This window comes from Tasmannia lanceolata, unplaced genomic scaffold (assembly GCF_043159265.1).
Source record: "Tasmannia lanceolata isolate RefF3 unplaced genomic scaffold, GAP_Taslan_0.1 ptg000005l, whole genome shotgun sequence".
NCBI lineage: Eukaryota > Viridiplantae > Streptophyta > Magnoliopsida > Canellales > Winteraceae > Tasmannia > Tasmannia lanceolata.
Genome location: NW_027518682.1, coordinates 7,223,991 through 7,244,566, shown reverse-complemented (window position 1 = coordinate 7,244,566; position 20,576 = coordinate 7,223,991). Strand labels below are relative to the sequence as shown.

General features: G+C 38.6%; 1 protein-coding gene across 1 annotated transcript in view; it reads right to left on the bottom strand.

Moving 5' to 3' along the window:
- The window catches only part of LOC143877309 (transcription regulator), a 38,576-nt gene extending 20,243 nt beyond the window's left edge, over positions 1-18,333 (bottom strand). The window contains exons 1-20 of the mRNA XM_077379304.1: positions 18,090-18,333; positions 14,432-14,732; positions 14,065-14,293; positions 13,597-13,966; positions 13,018-13,131; positions 12,802-12,930; positions 12,499-12,690; positions 12,213-12,407; positions 10,894-11,031; positions 10,641-10,763; positions 10,293-10,546; positions 6,326-6,429; positions 2,977-3,071; positions 2,657-2,899; positions 1,841-2,056; positions 1,612-1,726; positions 1,408-1,505; positions 865-1,010; positions 662-770; positions 422-568 (exon numbers count right to left, since the gene is read on the bottom strand). Of these exons, the coding sequence (XP_077235419.1) occupies positions 422-568; positions 662-770; positions 865-1,010; positions 1,408-1,505; positions 1,612-1,726; positions 1,841-2,056; positions 2,657-2,899; positions 2,977-3,071; positions 6,326-6,429; positions 10,293-10,546; positions 10,641-10,763; positions 10,894-11,031; positions 12,213-12,407; positions 12,499-12,690; positions 12,802-12,930; positions 13,018-13,131; positions 13,597-13,966; positions 14,065-14,293; positions 14,432-14,732; positions 18,090-18,188 (3,417 nt within the window). The 5' untranslated portion in view covers positions 18,189-18,333. The remainder of the gene's footprint in view (positions 1-421; positions 569-661; positions 771-864; positions 1,011-1,407; positions 1,506-1,611; positions 1,727-1,840; positions 2,057-2,656; positions 2,900-2,976; positions 3,072-6,325; positions 6,430-10,292; positions 10,547-10,640; positions 10,764-10,893; positions 11,032-12,212; positions 12,408-12,498; positions 12,691-12,801; positions 12,931-13,017; positions 13,132-13,596; positions 13,967-14,064; positions 14,294-14,431; positions 14,733-18,089) is intronic.
- Between the last annotated feature and the right edge of the window lie 2,243 nt (positions 18,334-20,576).

Genomic DNA, 20,576 nt, shown 5'->3' with positions numbered 1-20,576 from the left:
TAAAAACTCCTTTGACTCTCCTGAGTTATGACAGCGTCAACCGAGTACCCATCCTGAAACTACTATATTTATAAATAAAAAATGGGCCTTGAAGATTAAAACTCATTTTCGAAAGAAATGCTAGGCAAGTGCCTGGCCACTTTAACAACACTGACTCTAGTAAACCGAACGCAACTCAGAATTCGGTCTTTCAATTTTTAAGTGTAACTTGACCGAGTCAATGTAAGCCTCATCAGTTTTATAAAGAAAATAATTGAACTTCCCAGTACTATTAAAAATCACTCAAGTCGATCATCCACTCCCAAAATTTGAAACAAGTTTGAACTGAAAGCTCCAAACAAGGCCAAGCCCAATGACCGCATGAAGTTTCAAGACAATCATTAGGTACATAAGTACTGTACCAGATGCACATGGAAAATACCTCAATTATTAAAACTTTAGGATCTATTTCGCGGGCCCTTAATGCTTGATTCCTGCCAATTGTGAATTTCCCAAGCCAACTTCCCAGATTTTTTAGTAAGGAACGCTCTTCTGAACTTGATTTTATGAGCTCTGATCTTAAAAGAACCTGAAAGAAAAAATAAAATAAAAGCTAACAAAAGAATTCATTGATAAAATAATAATGGTCAGGGTATAGTATATGTAAATTTAGCGAAGACACCTTGCAATTCTCGTAAGTAGCTTTCACAATTTCTTTATTCAACTCCCTTGAATTAACCTTGTCAATGAACTTCAAGTACAAGTCATGAAAATTTGGCTCAATGCTTGCTCTGTCAAAAAGTAAAGTTTGTATTAGCTAGACAGGACAACCAAAACCTTTAAAATAGGAGAACCTGTGTAAGCCCATTGTCAACATTGTCTCACCTTTTCATCACCATATACTGAGCAAACCATGGATAGTATTGCTCTTTCAGGAGTTCAGTAAACTCTTTTGCCTTGGCATCTAGATTTGTAACTGAAATATTATTAATCATAAATAATATCTTATCCTGAATCTCTGATGCAGGAGCCTGCAGATAAGAAGTGAAAATATAAATTTGTAAACATATAGTGGAGGTACGACGCAATAGCAACAAGGTAAGCACAAAATACAAAGTTGCATCCTGCAGATGAGAAGTGAAAATATAAAGAGGTATTTTAAACTGAAAGTCCCCCTTGCAGAAACGGGGTGAAAGTGCGCCCCCTTTAGCTGCAAGGAGCGGTCATGCATTTATAATAACTAAAAGTCAAGTGCATTAAATGCATGACCACCCCTTGCAGCCAATGGGGGCGCCCTTTCACCCCATTTCTGCAAGGGTGCCCTTCAGTTTAAAATACCTCAAATATAAATTTGTCAACATATATGGATATAAGGCACAAAAGCAACAGGGTAAGCACAAAGTACAGAGAAGAAATTGCATTAAATACCTCTATAGGAGTATCCCTTCTTTCAGCAGCTGCGACTAGTGTCTCAATGTTCAAAGCAGAACCAAAACCTGTGTTATATGAGTGCTGTCTAGGCATACCTAGTAAAAACAAAATAAGGAGCGGGATGCAAATTTAAGACAGCAATCTTTGGAACAAACCAGCACATAAGCCACAATTTAACCAACAGAAATTGTGGTAGATTACCAGATGTTATTCCTCGAGAAGGACGGAGAAAACCAGGAGAGGGTGACGCAGTAGTTGTGGGCCCACTAGCAGGATGCAGGGAAGGCACAATTTGCAAGGCCTGTGAGGCAGTTGCCTACACAGACAAGAGCGCAACATAGAAGAATTAAGATGGAAACCACGAAAGATATAAACAATACAGTCAAGTTTACACATCACTTGCTATTAAATTTGTTCATGTACGGTGTACCTTCTGAGTGCTGATTAAATCAGTATGGGTGGAGCCCAGAGAAGGTTGCCCAGTAGAAGATAGGAGCGGCTTCATGTAGCTAATAGAAGTTGTAGAAGCTTTATGCCTGTCATCCATAAAACCTTGATGCCTCTGTTGCGGCTGCAGTGGAGAAGAAAGCTGTTGCCCAGACTGTATGGCGCCGGAACCCATTAACTGCCATGAAGCTTCAGATGCCTGAGAACAAACCCAACGAGTAAATTACACACCAAAACAGCAAAGCTAATATAGCACAATGAACAAGTCACCACGGAAAAGAAATCCGAACTTAGGACTTCACTATTATAATTGAACATGCACAAACTTAAAGTTTCATCTTAAATATCCATCGTTAAACCATGGTTGTCTTGCTTATGTGATGGTTTCTAAGTGTGTACTTGTGCTTAATCTAGAATTTCCTAAAGTTTCATCTTAAACATCCATTGTTTGCTTGGACTTCCATAAACTTCCATGATTTTTACAAACTTTCAATGGACATGATTAAATAACAAATCTTATCCATCAAGTGATAATTAGTTAAAAAAGAATGGCAGTAGGGAAAATCATATATTCACTACTATATGGAGTATCAACAAGGAATATATTCGAATCAGCAATTTCACAATGCAATGCGCAAAAAAGTTGAGCAAGGTCATCAGGGAAGATCTTCATAGGACTACTGATTTGTGTACTGAAAAACTAATGTCCCCTTCTATCCTCTTTCCATTCATGATTGACAGCCCCATGAATTGTTTTAAAGGATCCAACCTCAGCAAAAAAAAACAGTCCAAATCATACCTCCATGTTTTCCACGGTAGCCTGCGGAGTAGAACCCTGGTGCTGATCAGTAGGGGCACTGTTTCCCCCATTTGCTTCTGACTGGCCAGAAGAAATGCGTGCAAGAGCTCGCTCGATGAAAGCAACTAGGTCAGCATGGGTGCCACGCAAATGAGATATTTGCAAAATATGATTACAATACTGTGGCCACTCTACCAATCGGTCCACAAACTGCTCCAAAGCCTTGGCCCCAAACAAGAACATCTGAAAAGAAGAGAGTTGGTAAAAATGTCATGTGATAAAACTTATAAAAGGGAAACTTATAAACGATCAATACTAACTTTTGAATCAACAGATTTTCGCAATGCATCCAGAACACCACGCAAGGCAATACCAAGAGTGAGATGGGTCACAAGCTGATGCTTTATAAGGGAGCCTGCAGAAGAATTCGAGAAGCACAATGTAAGAAGTAAAATTATGAAAATGAACGTTCTTCCCAAAAAGACTATTGCAGACATTAGCGTTACGTCACGGGAGAAAAGTTGCTTCAAAAGAAAGATATTTAGAGAATTAAGATAACAATGACAGAAAATCCATTGAAAAGTTCAGCACATCAAGACAGTAATCTCAGTCTAAGAAAGCAGATGAAGGCCTACAAGGAATCCCCTCAATACAGAGGAAGTCTGCTATTAGTGAGATGGAAGGCACAGATAAATCCCTGCCTACTGTAGAAAACCTTAAACTCACTAGAGAGAATATATGCAATGAAAGACATCCACCTATTATATATTTCTATTATAAGTAACAGCATGAGCATGAACATGTGATCAGAGTGAGTACTAGTGTGGGAGTGCAGGGGCACAATGCGTAAGATTGGCAAAAACCAAAACTTAGGAAACGAGGACATGGCTACTTAAAGGATACAAAAATGCATGCAAGAGGGTATCCTCGGACATGTGGGTGCTATACAGTATACACTGGAATATGAGTTGCACCAAAAAATTTAGTCAAGAAAAGCATCGATAACCACATCATACCCCCCAATATGCCCCACTAAAAAATAATACAGTGCTCAAAAGGCAGTATCTTCCCATCTCTGAGTTTACTCTTCATATTTTTATTTTTTTTGATCTCTTGTTGAAATGTTACTCTGTCAAATTTGTTCGAAGAAGAAGTAAGCAATAGTGACATCTAGTGACATTTCAAATATATAAATATCTTGAAAGAGCCCTGCAGCAGAATCTGAAATAGAAATTCTTCAACTGAAAACCAAAAACATCAGCATCATCGTAAACATGCTTGCTACGATTTTCTTTGTGGGAAACAAGGACAGACTGGGATTTTATTTTCTTCCGTAATGGCCATAAACAAGGTCGGACTGGGATTCGATTTTCTCCCCTAGTGGCCCATCATGAGAGTGCAAGATTTTACTCTATTTTATTTCATTTGAATGGAATAAGTTCATGATTACTCATTACCATCTCTGCATAGTTACCCAAAATATACATTTCGATCGACCAACGAAGGCAACAAAAGGCCAGTTAGCTTAGAGGGGGTTCTGTTATTTTAGGGCTAAGTTGCATTTACGCTATATCAATTTCTAGAACCAACAAAATGCTTGTGAAAGTTGCTGGTTGTTGCCCTCCAATATGTCTTTCCGTATTAAAGATGACCCTAAAATGCCGTTTGGTGGCTAAAGAGAAAGCTTTGATAAAGAGAAAGCTTCAATTTAAAGGGTTGAGTGGCTCTTTCGAGATTTTCTTCTTTCTAGTGTCACGTTCAAGCCATCCAGGTGCTCCCCATCTCCATAAAAAAGGGAATCATACTGCACAGGCTGGCTAACTAGGTGTTTCTTTATTCAGGCTAAATGCTTCCTTATCCGCTTCTAAATTTCTAGCAGGAGTGCTTTCGACTTTTTTACCATGAGTTTCATTTTCAAACAGGGTTAGTGAATTTCGGTTAGCTTTCAAAAAATATATAGAGCTGTCCCTCAAACAGGCCGCCTTTTCTGTCCCACCCAACAACTCCTCCATCCTACCATCCTTCACAACAAAGTAAGCCCAATTGAACCATAAAAGAAAACTTTATTTTGTTCTCTAACACTAACAATGGGATTCAAAATCTCCAAGATCCAACTCCTCGGCCACAACTCATCTTCATAGCCATTACAATGACTGCAACCCCTGCTTCAATATCATCCTTGAGATGAAAAGGGTGATGGCAGCAATCATTCTTAGAAGTTCCACTTCTCCCTGTTCCTGAAAATCTTCAACGACCCCGCTGCAAATTCCAAATCTAGTGCCATCGTTGAGACCCCAAAACCTGCACTGAATTCGATCGATCTTGATGCCATGGTTCAAAAACTGGTTAGAAGTTTTTGGTTCAAGAACTGGTAGAAGTGCAACTACTAGGAAGTGTAACTAGTAGGAATGGGTAGCACAGAGAGAAGTGCAACTGCTTGGGAGTGTAACTGGTAGAACATGTAGAAGTGCTTTATATTCTAACCCTAAACATGGGGTCGAAGATCTTCAAGATCCAAGTCAACCACTCCAATTCCTATGCAATTCTCCTAATAAAGATCGTCCGCCTTGAGATGATAACAACCACAACTGGAAAGACAGACCTACAGAAAGAGACAACCAACTCAGTGGACAAGGCATGCCATTAATCATAACCCTCTTCGCTAATTAAATCTTGCCTTATTTTACGGACCTATAAATTTCAGCACAAATTTGAAAGTTTGAAATCAAAGATTGAATTCAAGTTCTAAGGGAACTAAAATTAAATGCAACCACTGGGGGTGGTTCTCTTGAACTGATGAACATTTGGTGTTGGAGACTGTGACTGGATAGGGTAGAACTCTCCAGCTTTTCAGGCCAGGACGATCCAGTCCAGTAGCGGTCGCCCTAACTGGTTCTAACCATGGCTCGAAATATCAGTAACATATCGGCCGATACATAACTGTATCATTGAATCTGATACAATTATACAATATTTTCCAATATTTGGCAGACTTAGTAAATACCGACAGTATATCGGTATCGGCCAATAAAGACACTAGATTGCCTGTATCGATTCATATTGGCCAATACCGTGCTATAATTTCTCATGTATCAACTGGGATTCTACAGTTTTAATAATAATTCACATGGGATAGAATGGATAATACAGAACAAGAAGGAAGCAACTTGGAAACAGTTGCAAGAAACTCCGTGAATTGAAGAGCAAGAAAATGGCACGCACTAACGCCTTATAGATATTGGCAAGCGCCCAAAAAATATGACCGAGATTTTGGAAGCAACTCTGTGGACGGGAAAAAACCCACACGTCGCAAGAAAAAGGCACAAACTAAAACAACAAGAAAAAACAGAGCTCGATATACAGTAACGTGTATCATACCGGCTTTTATAAAAAACAGAGCTCGATATACAGTAAGGTGTATCCCAACAATTTATCAACGTTTCTGAATCACTGCCTCTTCAATCAAAACGTAATCAGTCACTCAAAAGAGATTGCTGGGATAAATTGTATAGATGCAATCAACAAAAATAGTATGTATATGTAAAGAAGTGAATATCAAGAGCAAAACTACAAATGGAAGTATGAATAGAATTCATAAACCCAAGAACACTAACTGAACTGATAAAATAGTGATATGATAACCATAACAAGACTACAATTAAACCTTACCAAAGAGAACAGCAGCAATTTTAAGCTGCCTTTCAGGATACTTAGGAAAGAACTTGTACTCTTCAAATAAATTTGCTATCATGCACCCGAAGATTGACTGCTCCCTGTCAATTTTATAGGGGAACCCTTAAGTAATTAGTATTAGGCAATAAATCATCAAGGAAGTAAATAATTTTATTTTTTTTAAATGGTGAGGAAGTACATAATTTCTCCATGGCAATATGTTCGAAGATATAAATGCAACTACATGACCAAACCCTGATTGTTTTATAGGGTGTATAACTTGGCTTTGAAGTGAGAATTTCATGCCAATGACATAAAGTATAAATGTATACACAAATGCATGTAGACGAATGCTAACCTCAGGGGCAACCTTGCAAAAATGGGCTGAAAGGGCACCCCCATTGGATTAACGTCACCAGTGTTCATTTAAAATGGCTGCAAGTCAAAGAGCATTAAATGCACTTTGGCGACATGCAGGAAGTGGGGGCGCCCTTCTAGCCCATTTTTGGAAGGGTGGCCATGAGTTTTAGCAGCCAGAGTAAGAAGCAAGTACGAGAAGCAGGAGCGGCAATATGTTCCAAGATATAAATGCAACTACATGACCAAACCCTGATTGTTTTATAGGGTGTATAACTTGACTTTGAAGTGAGAATTTCATGCCAATGACATAAAGTATAAATGTATACACAAATGCATGTAGACGAATGCTAATCTCAGGGGCAACCTTGCAAAAATGGGCTGAAAGGGCACCCCCATTGGATTAACGTCACCGGTGTTCATTTATAATGGCTGCAAGTCAAAGAGCATTAAATGCACTTTGGCGACATGCAGGAAGTGGGGGCGCCCTTCTAGCCCATTTTTGAAAGGGCGGCCTTGAGTTTTAGCAGCCAGAGTAAGAAGCAAGTGCGAGAAGCAGGAGCGGCAATATGTTCCAAGATATAAATGCAACTACATGATCAAACCCTGATTGTTTTATAGGGTGTATAACTTGACTTTGAAGTGAGAATTTCATGCCAATGACATAAAGTATAAATGTATACACAAATGCATGTAGACGAATGCTAATCTCAAGGGCAACCTTGCAAAAATGGGCTGAAAGGGCACCCCCATTGGATTAACGTCACCGGTGTTCATTTATAATGGCTGCAAGTCAAAGAGCATTAAATGCACTTTGGCGACATGCAGGAAGTGGGGGCGCCCTTCTAGCCCATTTTTGAAAGGGCGGCCTTGAGTTTTAGCAGCCAGAGTAAGAAGCAAGTGCGAGAAGCAGGAGCGGCAATATGTTCCAAGATATAAATGCAACTACATGATCAAACCCTGATTGTTTTATAGGGTGTATAACTTGACTTTGAAGTGAGAATTTCATGCCAATGACATAAAGTATAAATGTATACACAAATGCATGTAGACGAATGCTAATCTCAGGGGCAACGTTGCAAAAATGGGCTGAAAGGGCACCCCCATTGGATTAACGTCACCAGTGTTCATTTATAATGGCTGCAAGTCAAAGAGCATTAAATGCACTTTGGCGACATGCAGGAAGTGGGGGTGCCCTTCTAGCCCATTTTTGAAAGGGTGGCCTTGAGTTTTAGCAGCCAGAGTAAGAAGCAAGAGCGAGAAGCAGGAGCGGCAATATGTTAAAAGATATAAATGCAACTACATGACCAAACCCTGATTGTTTTATAGAGTGTATAACTTGACTTTGAAGTGAGAATTTCATGCCAATGACATAAATTATAAATGTATACACAAATGGATGTAGACGAATGCTAATCTCAGGGGCGACCTTGCAAAAATGGGCTGAAAGGGCACCCCCATTGGATTAACGTCACCAGTGTTCATTTATAATGGCTGCAAGTCAAAGAGCATTAAATGCAAGTGACATGCAGGCAATGGGGGCGCCCTTCTAGCCCATTTTTGAAAGGGCAGCCTTGAGTTTAGCAGCCAGAGTAAGAAGCAAGTGTGAGAAGCAGGAGCGGGAAGTGAAAGTTCTAAGGAAACTAAAGAGAAAATGTGTAAGTTAACATGAAGAATGTAGAATCCTCATTGGAGGGTATTTTAGTCTTTCTTTCTTTTTTTGAAAATTGACAAATATATTCATACCAGTAAAATTTACAATGGGGACCAATAGTCCCACCAGATTTACATAGTATGAATTGCCCAGGAGAATTCTCGGCCCAAAAGAAAAACCCATTACCCAATAACCTCAAATGTATCGAATCCAACAAAAAATGCCATATTGTGGGGCCCACCAAGTCAAGATCATGACCTGCCACATCACACAGACTTCTCTACCACATTTCGAATTCGATTTTCAAAAATCCCACTCAAGAGCCCAGAGCTATCGTGCGCCCCTTACCGTGCACGATAGCCAACCACCCAACAGCATCGTCGGATCTCCGGCGACCTCCACTCGTACCACCACCAATCACAGGCATCCTCCTCGCTGACGACCACCTCCTTTTCCACAGTTACCATTTCCAACCCCTCCACATAAATCATCTCCGCCGGAGGTGACTCGGCCATCGCCATCGTCATCAAGAATCCGGCACTTGCACCACGCCAGTCCTCAGGCCACCAGCCACGATCTTGATTACAAAGGCCACAGCCTCCACAGCCACGCCCAGCAACCCCATTGCTAATCCGGCAATCCATAGAGGGTATTTTAGTCTAAATGTGGGGAGCAAGTTTTTACAGTCAATAGAGTGTATTTTAATCTAAAAGTTTTAAGTTTTTTTTTAGGGCTTTAGAGCTTTCTTCTCTTTCTATATGTTGTAAGCCCCATGGCACTTTTCTTTAAATAGTGATGATGAATAATGATGACTATTGATGCTATGAATGAATGAAAATCAGTTTTTTTCATACATTCTTACAAATCATGGATGTGAAGTCTACTTTCCAAAGATCCAAGGCCTAGGGTTCCCTTGGTGCAATGCCTAGGGTTCCCTTGGTGCAATGCATCGAGATTGTTAGTGGGATTCTAGCACAACTTCTTCTTCAAGGTGTGAAGCTTTGAAAACTTTAGTGTAATGCCTAGGAAAGCTCTGGAGTGATTCCAGGTCTGATCTTTTGTTTAATCTCTTGCTGTAATCCTCTTTATTTTCAGTTCGTGATCTCTACATCGGTCTCCCTAGAAAAATTCTACATATCATGTAGAGAAGAACAAGCTCTCAAAATACTTTCTTGATTTCTTTTTCCTTTTTCGAACAAGTGCACTATCATTCATAAAAACAATCTACTATTGTTCAAGGACAAAACAAAAAAACACTAAAAGTGGAAAGAATCCACCAAATCATGCCCTATCTATCAAGCATGTACGTCCATGATACTAAATTAATACGTCAAGCTCCAAATTTTGCTAGTGTATTTGATTTTGAATTTTGGATTTACCTACCTTACAAATGTGGGAAATATGAAAGTTTAAAAACTCGGACTCAGACGCAAACTCAGCCGCGGTAAAAAGAAATCGATTTGGGCAAGTCAATGATTGACGCAATCAACTTTTTATTAACCCAGGCAAGTCAATGGAGTTTTTTTACCGACAGTTAAGAAAGAACTCGGATTCGGACAAGAACGCAACCAAGGTAAAACCAAATCAACTTGGGCATGCCGATAATTGACTCAAAGAGTTTCTAAACGTAGGGAAACATATCCAACATTAAATTCAACCAGCAATACTTCCTCTACAAGGATACATTATCGATAATACAGTGAAAGGTCAAGACCAAAATTTGAAGTAAAATGTCTTCATCCTAGCTTAGAAGTAATATATGATCATCCATAGTGTTGTAAGATGATGGAGAGCAGGTCTGGAGATGCAACAATACAAAATGCATTACTAGAATGGCGGAAAGGCAGTAATGACAGCGTAAATTTAAAAATTGGAGAATTTACGATCACGAAAGATGAATATCAAACATTAGAAGAGTATTTCATAATCTACATATTACGTTGAGCCACCAACCTTTGTTCAGAAGATTCCTTGAAACGAGCAAGCATTTGAACCATCGCATCAATGGTTAATTGCTCAGAAAACATTTGATGGAAGTAAGAGTTAGCTTCACCCTCAATATCAGCTGGATAGCCATCAGCTGTTGATGAATCTGTAGCTCCACCAACTTGTAATCTTGTATTAGCATGCAAAGAAGCCGCATGCAAACTTTTCAATTCCTCAGAAAGTTGGCGAGAGATGAGCTGCCCAGAATGGGCTTGTAGAACCTACCAAATTCATGTACATTAAAAGATGTATAGTGGTCTTTTAGGACACCAGCAGCGCCAAAATAACAGCACAATAAACTTGTAGCAGCAAAACCTTGAAAAAAGTAGAACTTGTCTCTGGAGAAAGATTCACAACAGCACCAGAATGTTGGAAAGGATTAGCCACTACATCATTTGCCACATCAAGAGGAACTTCTTTCAAGAACTTGAGGCAATCCTGGAACGAAAAAATAAAGGATCATTCATGAGTGACTCTTATGCTCAAGAAACATTAAAGAATACAAAATGCAGCACATCTCAATGAAAAGCTCATTCATAATGTTACAACTAAAGAAAGCAGATGTTACCTCGAAGAAAGCATCTTTATATATGCTCAGATTTTCAGTCAACCATTTATCAAGATTTAAGTGTTCCTTCCGAGAAGCAAGAACAGCCAGTTTAATACTGAATGTAAATGGAGTCATCTCCAATACTGACGATAAGATCTGTAAGATACAAAAAAGGAGCAAGTATAAAGAGCAGCAAAGACGAGAAAAAACACCAAAACAAAGAAGATGACAATCATGCATTTCATTAAAAAGACGACCAAATCGCCAAGGGTATTTTTGAGAACCATTGAGCCAACAGATTACATTAAGGGAATCCCCTTCTACCACCACTTTATCCAGGCAACCTCTATCTAACAACTTCCCAACTATCATTAGCCCTATATCTAAAGCAAAACGTATATGGATCGAGACTTGTACATAGTTGATCCCAACAATCCTCAAGTAGTTGAAAGCAACTTATCAGATGATGAGATGGCAAACTTATTCAAAAATTGCTAAGCTTTTTTTTCATCTAAAAATCAAAATAGTAAATAAAATAAGCAAGAACTTGTTTAATAGAAATTACTTTGATAAAATTACAAAGTTTTCGTAATGAAGTTCTTGTGAACCTTCTATATGGTAGCAACATCCTCTTAAACCATGAAATTATAACTAAGAACCTGCTTTTTATATAATTCCAAAAAAGCCCTTACCTGAGAAAGATGAAATCTCCAATCCTGAAATATGTCTAGATTGCATGAGACAGAGATTTCGAAGGGAAATATTGTAATTTTTCAGCAATGTTTGCACATTATTCTCAACAAAAAGTTGGCACGGCATTTTGCAAGTGCAAAAAATGAGGGTAGCTAATGAAAGGGCAATATTGGGAATATGTAAAAGGAGGGATCTAATTGTAATTTTAAAGTTTAAGAGGATGTTGTCACAAAGGGCTTCCTTATGAAAACATCTAAATTACCCCGCAATGTAGGCCTCACTTGAATTGTGAGGATGTTGTTACAAAGTTTAAGAGGATGTTGTTACAAAGGGCTTCCTTATGAAAACATCTAAATTACGCAATGATGTAGGCCTCACTTGAATTGTGAGGATCAAGTTTGACTTAGTTAGGCAAGACCGCAAGAGTCTATTTACCCAATGATGTAGGCCTCCCTTGAATTGTGAATCGAGTTTGACTTAGTTAGGCAAAAGTCTATTCTGACCAATAAAATTTGAGTTTAATTTGTTCAAATCATTCACCATTCAAAAAAAATGAATATCATTTGACCAAAAAAAAAAAACTTTATTCAGAAATGAAAAAATTAATGACTGTTGAATAAAAGAGTAATATCGAAAGAATTTACCTTCAGCTCTTGACAAATGTCTAAAATTCTACTAATTATGTCGGGAAAAGTGTTGTGAATGTCCATAAAACCCCGCAGGACAAGACTAGAATTAACATGCCAGAGAAGATGAATTATGCCACTTCCAGTGGCATTTCCAATTATCATGGGAAATACAGTAGATGAAACTTCATACTGGAGGAGGTTAAATGCAGTCTGCAATGAAATAAAACCCACTTTCATTAATCACCATGAAATGCCTTCTAGAAAATGAAAATTATGAAAAATAAGATACAGATCAGCTTACATTAATATGGGCCATCCCAATAAGCAGGACATCAGGACAATGTTTCAGAGGGAACTCGAGCATTTTTCGAACAGAGCTCGCATGGCCCCTCTCAGCTAGTTGACATAATACCTCTAAAAGATCAAGACAGTGCCATGCATGATTTGCATGACCATGTAGAAGCTGATCTCCATGCAGTGCATCAACATATGACTGTAAAACAGTTGGCCACGGCATCATTCAAAAAAATAATAATAACAGTTGGCCACGGCAATCAATCAAACCAGTGTTGACTAGAAATCTACAATAGGTGAAACAGTATACCAGTTGCCTCGAAGAATGTGCAAATGTAAATATTTCAGGCGGTGCAGATATGGCATATCTTAGAAATGATAGCTGGCCTTCAGCATTCTTCCAGACAGACCCACAGATGGCATGGAGTGGGAAAGGATCCTAAACAGATTCATGGCCATTTATTCAATAATGATTCAACAAAAAGAAAACACAGTCCAAAGGCACATGTTCACACAATAAACTGACCTGGCATGCACTTGAATAAATAGACATGAACAAAGAAAACGCCTCTTCATCAGGAAAGTAGAACTCCTCGTGATCCAGATTTTCCATAACCAATGTCCAATCAGTTTCAGGAACCTGAAGTTTGGCAAAACAGAATTAGAATGAATTATACATTTTCCATGTCCTTTTTGCCTACAGTTGCTACCTATGTCACAAATATCGTTCTCAGGAATTTCTCGGCAAGGGAAAATCTGGGATATATTAAATTTTTTTATTTTTTCGGGTTTATATCGGGAAATTATTTTAAAATATATATAATATATACAATTTAAGAAAAAATATAAAATACAAATATTGTAAAAATATCATGATATTATCATGATATTTTATGATAAAAAAAATGAAAACATCCCTGTATTTTTAAAATATAGGGATTATTCTGGGATTTTGTCGTTTTATAAAAATGTTGCTATAAAAACGCAATAATTTGAAAATATCAGAGATATTTGTGACATAGGTTGCTACAATAGCAAGGAATAAATGAGAAACAGGGGGGGAAAAAAGACAAGATGGAAGCTTGACATAAGTTCTAATACTCACGAGTTGTTTAATCGAATCAACAAGGACATCAACACTCCAAGAGTTCAAGCGTGACGAATCAGGAGTTGTTAAATCAGCAGTTGATAAATCAGAAGTTGAACTGCTACCGAGAGCAGAGCAGAATGTTATGTATGTATTTTGACTGTCCTCGAGACCAACATGGGTGCGTGCAATTGTGCCAAGTATCCTAGAAAGAGCAACTTCATTAAGAGGTGAAAAAAGAGATAGCATCTCTTTACAATTTGAAGCATTAACTGTACATCCATAACCCAGTTCCTTCATAATATCTGCCATGCTCATTTCCTTCTCGATCTCAGCGAGAACAGCATCAAAATCATTTTTGGTGCATTCATAGAATAAATCCAAATGCCTGCAACATAAACAACATGGATGACTTCTCTACCAGTACAAAGTAATGAAGAATTTTTAGTCAACTGCGTGGTTATGATAAAAGTGAGAGAGAAAAACCTCAGAGAGCTGATTTCAGATAAATCATCTATCAGCATTGGGGCTAGTACAAATGGGGTCCTCTCTCTCAGCTGTAACAACGACAGCATCTTTATAAAAGAATCAACATGCTTGGCAAGGCCGTGAGATCGAGAGAGAAACATAACAATATTTTGAATTTGCTCATCGGAGACAACAGTTGCAGGATTTGAACATAACTCCTCGATCTGAGCCATGCAAAAGTTTTGCCCTGTAAAGAAAAAGAGTTAAATCCAAAACTTCACACGAACAAACAGAGATGTAATCAGAGAATAAAATAAATTGAGCAAAGGTATAGCACAACTAGGTCATTGAGAAACTTATATCCAAATAATGCAACTCGGCATACCTCTCAATCTCGAATCCAGATTTTCTGAATCTGACAAAGCAAGACCGATACCAAGTTTCTCAGATGTTGACAAATGCAATGCCTTTGAAAGATCGCCAAGAAACTCTTCGGTCATCACCCTATTTCTTATTGCTTCACAATAAATTGTACTGAAATTCGGTCTGTCCATCAAGCATCTAAATATGGCTGCAAGAAGGTCTGGTCTCAATGGCATGTTCTGCATGTCCCCAGCATGAAAATCCACCTGATCTAAGCAAGTTTGGAGCAGTAAAACGCTGCCCTCACTTCCATACTCAACAAACTGCACACAAGAAATAGATCAAATTAGCAAATACAGCATGAAAATGGTAATGCAACGTCACACTTATAAGGAATGGCAGTATTTGATGATTCAGCTGAGCATAAGTTAAATGAAAACACCAAAAACAATGACAATATGGCCCCGTTCGTTTGAGATTGTAACAACCGGTAGTGGGCCCAGACCGATTATTAGGCTCAGAATTAAACATAATTTTGACTCCAATAATTGGTTTGGGGACCACAATCGGTTGTCACAATCTCAAACGAACAGGACCTTAGGATACTGAGAATCAATTGTCAGTACAAAACTTATTATTGTGGACTCAAAATTATGGTTAATTTTTAGTCAAATAATCAGTGTTTGGACAAACACATCCAGAACAAATCAGGCCTTAATTTTGAGTCCAATATTCAATTTTTGGACTCGCAATTGATTCTCAAAATCCTAAACAAACAGGCCTTATATTATACCTAATTGTGAGCTCAATATCAGTTTTGGACTCACAATTGGTTATCAAAATCCAAAACAAACATGGCCTTAATTTCGACTCTGCTAATCTGTTTTGGACTCACAATCGATTCTCAAAATCCAGAACAAACAAGGTCTATCCAATTTCTATGACCTAATAAGGTTTTCTTTTTCATTTGTACAACAAAAGTAAGTTACCCTCACGGTGATTTCCAGCTTCTAATATAGCTATGATTTGTGGACACAAACAATAGTGTCGTGTGTCGACACAAACACGAGTGTCGCGTGTCGACCTGTGTCGACACGGACACTGCGGCATGTCGGACAAGGCAAACCCCCAAAATTTAGAAACGAGGATACGGCTAAAATAGAAAGTATATATAACATCAAATATTAGTTAAAGAAGAGCAAAAAAAAAGTTTATAATAAAAGAAGAGTTATTATTAAAAGAGGTCGACCAATATATATTATAATAAAATAGAACATGACATAGCACAAAAACGTGTCTACAGTAGGTTTTTCTAAGCTGAATTTTGACGGATCAAGCTTAGGTAACCCTGGTCCAGCTGGGATCGGGGGTGTCTTAAGGAATTCAGAGGGGGATGTTGTGCAGGCTTTTTCCGGGCCTATAGGTGTCACAGATTCTACCGAAGCTGAAGTCAGAACCGCTTACCAAGGATTCCTGATGTTAGGAAGCGAGAGGGTAGCGAACACTATCGTGGAAGGAGACTCCGTAAATGTCATTACGTGGCTTAAGGGTTCAGTGAATCCTCCTTGGAGATTTCTTCATTTATTCGATGAAATTAAGGATATATCGGTCGGTTGCTCGGTAGATTTCCTTCATGTTAGGCGATCAGCCAATGAAATCGCTGATAGATTGGCTAAAGCGGGTGTGGTCAAGCAGTCTCTGGAGCTTTTCGACTTTCTCCCCCCTTAATTTCTTTTTGTATTTTTTCCTTTCTTGCTGTGTGTAATTCTGGCCTAGTGGGGGGTGCGGGAAGCCTTTTTTCGGTCTATCCCTTTTCAATATATTCAGTTACCATTCAAAAAAAAAAAAAACGTGTCCACACACGGTGATTTCCAGCTTCTAATATAGCTATGATTTGTGGACACAAACAATAGTGTCGTGTGTCGACACAAACACGAGTGTCGCGTGTCGACCTGTGTCGACACGGACACTGCGGCATGTTGGACAAGGCAAACCCCCAAAATTTAGAAACGAGGATACGGCTAAAATAGAAAGTATATATAACATCAAATATTAGTTAAAGAAGAGCAAAAAAAAAGTTTATAATAAAAGAAGAGTTATTATTAAAAGAGGTCGACCAATATATATTATAATAAAATAGAACATGACATAGCACAAAAACGTGTCTACAGTAGGTTTTTCTAAGCTGAATTTTGACGGATCAAGCTTAGGTAACCCTGGTCCAGCTGGGATCGGGGGTGTCTTAAGGAATTCAGAGGGGGATGTTGTGCAGGCTTTTTCCGGGCCTATAGGTGTCACAGATTCTACCGAAGCTGAAGTCAGAACCGCTTACCAAGGATTCCTGATGTTAGGAAGCGAGAGGGTAGCGAACACTATCGTGGAAGGAGACTCCGTAAATGTCATTACGTGGCTTAAGGGTTCAGTGAATCCTCCTTGGAGATTTCTTCATTTATTCGATGAAATTAAGGATATATCGGTCGGTAGCTCGGTAGATTTCCTTCATGTTAGGCGATCAGCCAATGAAATCGCTGATAGATTGGCTAAAGCGGGTGTGGTCAAGCAGTCTCTGGAGCTTTTCGACTTTCTCCCCCCTTAATTTCTTTTTGTATTTTTTCCTTTCTTGCTGTGTGTAATTCTGGCCTAGTGGGGGGTGCGGGAAGCCTTTTTTCGGTCTATCCCTTTTCAATATATTCAGTTACCATTCCAAAAAAAAAAAAACGTGTCCACACACCCGCATTAAGTCTAACACTTGTAGCAGTACATTTAAAAGTGTCCAAAAGAGTGTCGACACATGTAGACGTGTCGTGTCGGACACGGCTCAGCAATAAATTCAAAATGTCGGATAAATCACAGTAATATAGTGCAGTAAATGCAAATTTAATTAACAGTAAAATGATCTAGAAACTCAGTGTAAAACTCAGTCCACCTTATAAACAAATTGTGCAGAAAAAAATGAAACAAATTTGAACATCTGAAAATGAATACAGAATTCTGTTGAAGTTGCAGTATAAAAGAACCATAAACATTACTCCAGACTAAGCTTCAGAATGCAGAAACACTCGTTTAGCAGATCAGAGATGTGGAGACCAGCCTTCACGAAAAAACGGAAAGGGGCTAAATATGATGTGCAGAAACACTCGTTTTGCATAAATAAGTTTAATGACGAAAAATAAAAAATCAAGAATATGCAGGATGTCAAAGCCTCGATAAACAGCATGAGTTATCATACGAAACTAGACATAGATGATAGAACCCACAATTAAGAAAACATGAAAAAAATAATAAGATGAGGAATGGAAACAGAAAGAGGATATCAACAAAATCAGCACCGACAACATGTCCAGGGTAAGTCCAAATTACCCATTCCAGAACTAATCATCCCATTACAAGATATTCAGTTTCCAAAAGAGCCAAAAACCCTACTGACCGACTTAACCTAAAAGATGACAAATTCTCTGAATAGCGGTTTCGATTACTAAAAAAAAAACTTTTTTCGAAACTTAAGGAAGACAGGAAGTGCATCAAGTAGATAATTTTGATTCGTGGACTTAGTAGATATACAAAATAAGATCTAGGGTTTGCAGAGAACACGAAGAGCGAGAATAGCAGAGAACACGTATTTAAAAAAAAAAATAGAGAAAACATGATCTAATGGATTTATGAAAAGAAACTCGGCATACCTGACATAGCTCGCGAAAGACCGAGTCGAAGTTGGAATCGTTCACGCTCTGCAACAGGAAGCGAATCTGATCTGAAACGGTTGAAGAGAAGAGAAGCATTGTGTTAGCGATTTTAGGGTTTCTTGAGGTGGATGAAGAGATTAGATGGAACGAGGGATTTGGTACTCCTGATGAACGGAGAATGGGGCTCTCAGGATCGAATGCCTTTGCGCAAAGACGAAAGAGAGCGTTTGAGAAATGAGACTTAACCCCACTGATAATTTTATTTATATACTGTGAGAGATTTACTTATCTGCCCCTCTAGATTATCATAATGGTAAATTGATTTGCGGGAAGGCTACGATCCTGACCATACACGTGTCAACCAAACAATGCGTGGGGAAAAATTACCAATGGGAGACACTAAAATACAAGAATTTTGAATGTGGGACACGAATTTGAAAAATTGTTAAAGAGGGTTGATAACCCCTTTTTGAGAGTTTGATAAACGCCTTTTAGAGCGTTGATACCCCATTTCGTCCCTCTCTAACAATTTTTCAAAAGTGTGTCCCCCGTTCACAATTCTTGTATTTTGGTATTCCCTATTGGCAATTTTTTCATATTGCTTCTCTACTGATGAGAGTTGGGAGACACTCTCAAAGGAATTCTATGGAGAAGTTTGGACAGGAAAAATATTTCTAGAGGTTCCTACAGTTTTTTAGTCGTGAAAAATGATAGCTTGAACCAGCTTTGTTCAATTTTTACTTACTATGGGACCTTCAATTTATGATAATATCCCTCTAGGTTTACTAATAATCCTTTCAATTCACTCTAAATCGTGAAAAGGAAAAAAATCCAATGAAAATTATCCGGCATAAATGTTTTTCTTATAATCCATATAGGGGATGTTTTTCTTAAATACAGACCGGGGGTCAGTGCAGCTATTACTGCCTGTGTTTGAAACCCATCAATCAAGAGGCTGGGATCATACCTGATGAATTGTAAATTTTCACTAATTCTCGGATTAATTGCAAGGAGTGGGTCAGTGCTTACGTAGAGCATGATAGACATGTAATGAATTCAAGATAAATATGGAAAGAGGTGAGAATGGAATATTCTATCTAACCTAATTTCTAATTCAGTCGAGTTGCTTAATCTGTCTATGTCACCTCACTTAACCAACTTGCCTAATCTACAACTGAGATGATCCAACGGTAGGATCTACACCCAATCCAACGGTTGGATCTTACATATTGCAACATGCCCCTTCAAATGTATGTGGATTGGAAATCAATATGCGTTTGATTATAGTATATATCCAAAAAAATAAATATAAAAATTTGCCAATTTTCATGCACGCTTCTACTGATGGCCACCTGATGTATTTGCCGATATTGCTGAGGATGATTACCGCCTGTTGTTGAAGAATGTGTTGCGAAGAGTTTCAATTAACTGGATTTGACTAAAGTCTAAATGGACGAGTCTTTAGGCCGGTTTTGAATACCTAACATTTTGGAAATGGGTCACTGTGAACCAATGCCACAATGGGCAAGACATCATGGGTCGACTATCATTCCTCGTGGAATTTGAAACTGCTCCCTCAGGCATGCATCGCAAGAAACCAAGGCACATCGGCTGAGTGGGGGAAATTATTTTAGGTACGCACATGAACATGAAAGAAGTGAAAAGATCAAGAAGAAGAAAGTCAAGGTACGCACATAAATATCCAAACAATGTGGGCCCACTGTGTTTTTGGTAGTGGCCCAAACCCCAAACCTGAATCCAAACACTACCAAAAACACAGTGGGCCCACATTGCTTGGATTATCCAAAGCGTTCATTTGATGGGCCCTGATATAGATAGGATGTGCTCAAAAAATCAGCTCCATAGGATCATCTTAACCCTTCAATCTGTGGACGAACCGTCAACCGAGGGAGTCTACCTTACACAAATTGAAATCACGGGGTTGTAACTTTTTAAACATTAGGGGTTAAGTCGAATGTGTCGGAAACCACATGGGGTCTAAGTGTATTTTTCAAAAAAAAAAAAATAATTTCATCGTTGTGTGACTCTAAAAAGTCCCTATCGAAGTCCCACTAAATTGTGAGTCCTCACATTCATACTCTCAGTCTTTAAACAGTCATTGACATTTCACACTAGTTCACGTGCTGAGTTCGGATTGGGGTTAGTGTTGGAAAAATGGATGGCACATTGAAAGGGTCCGATTTATCGACAAGCCGTGCGCATGGAGTTTTCCAATGAAATGGTAATGATAAATTCGCACCTCCCGTAGGATGATTCACACCCTCTTAATGTCAATTGACGTCAAAAGGGTTTAAAGTCTGACACCTTCTTATGCTTTTTTGACGCAATTGACCTTACAGTGGTGCGAATCATACTACAGGCAGGTGCGAATTTATCATCTCCCAAAAAAAATTGGGGAGAAAAGTATAAGTGGGCCCATTAGTTTGTGGAGATTTTGCCCGCCCCTGTTTTATCGGCAAAATA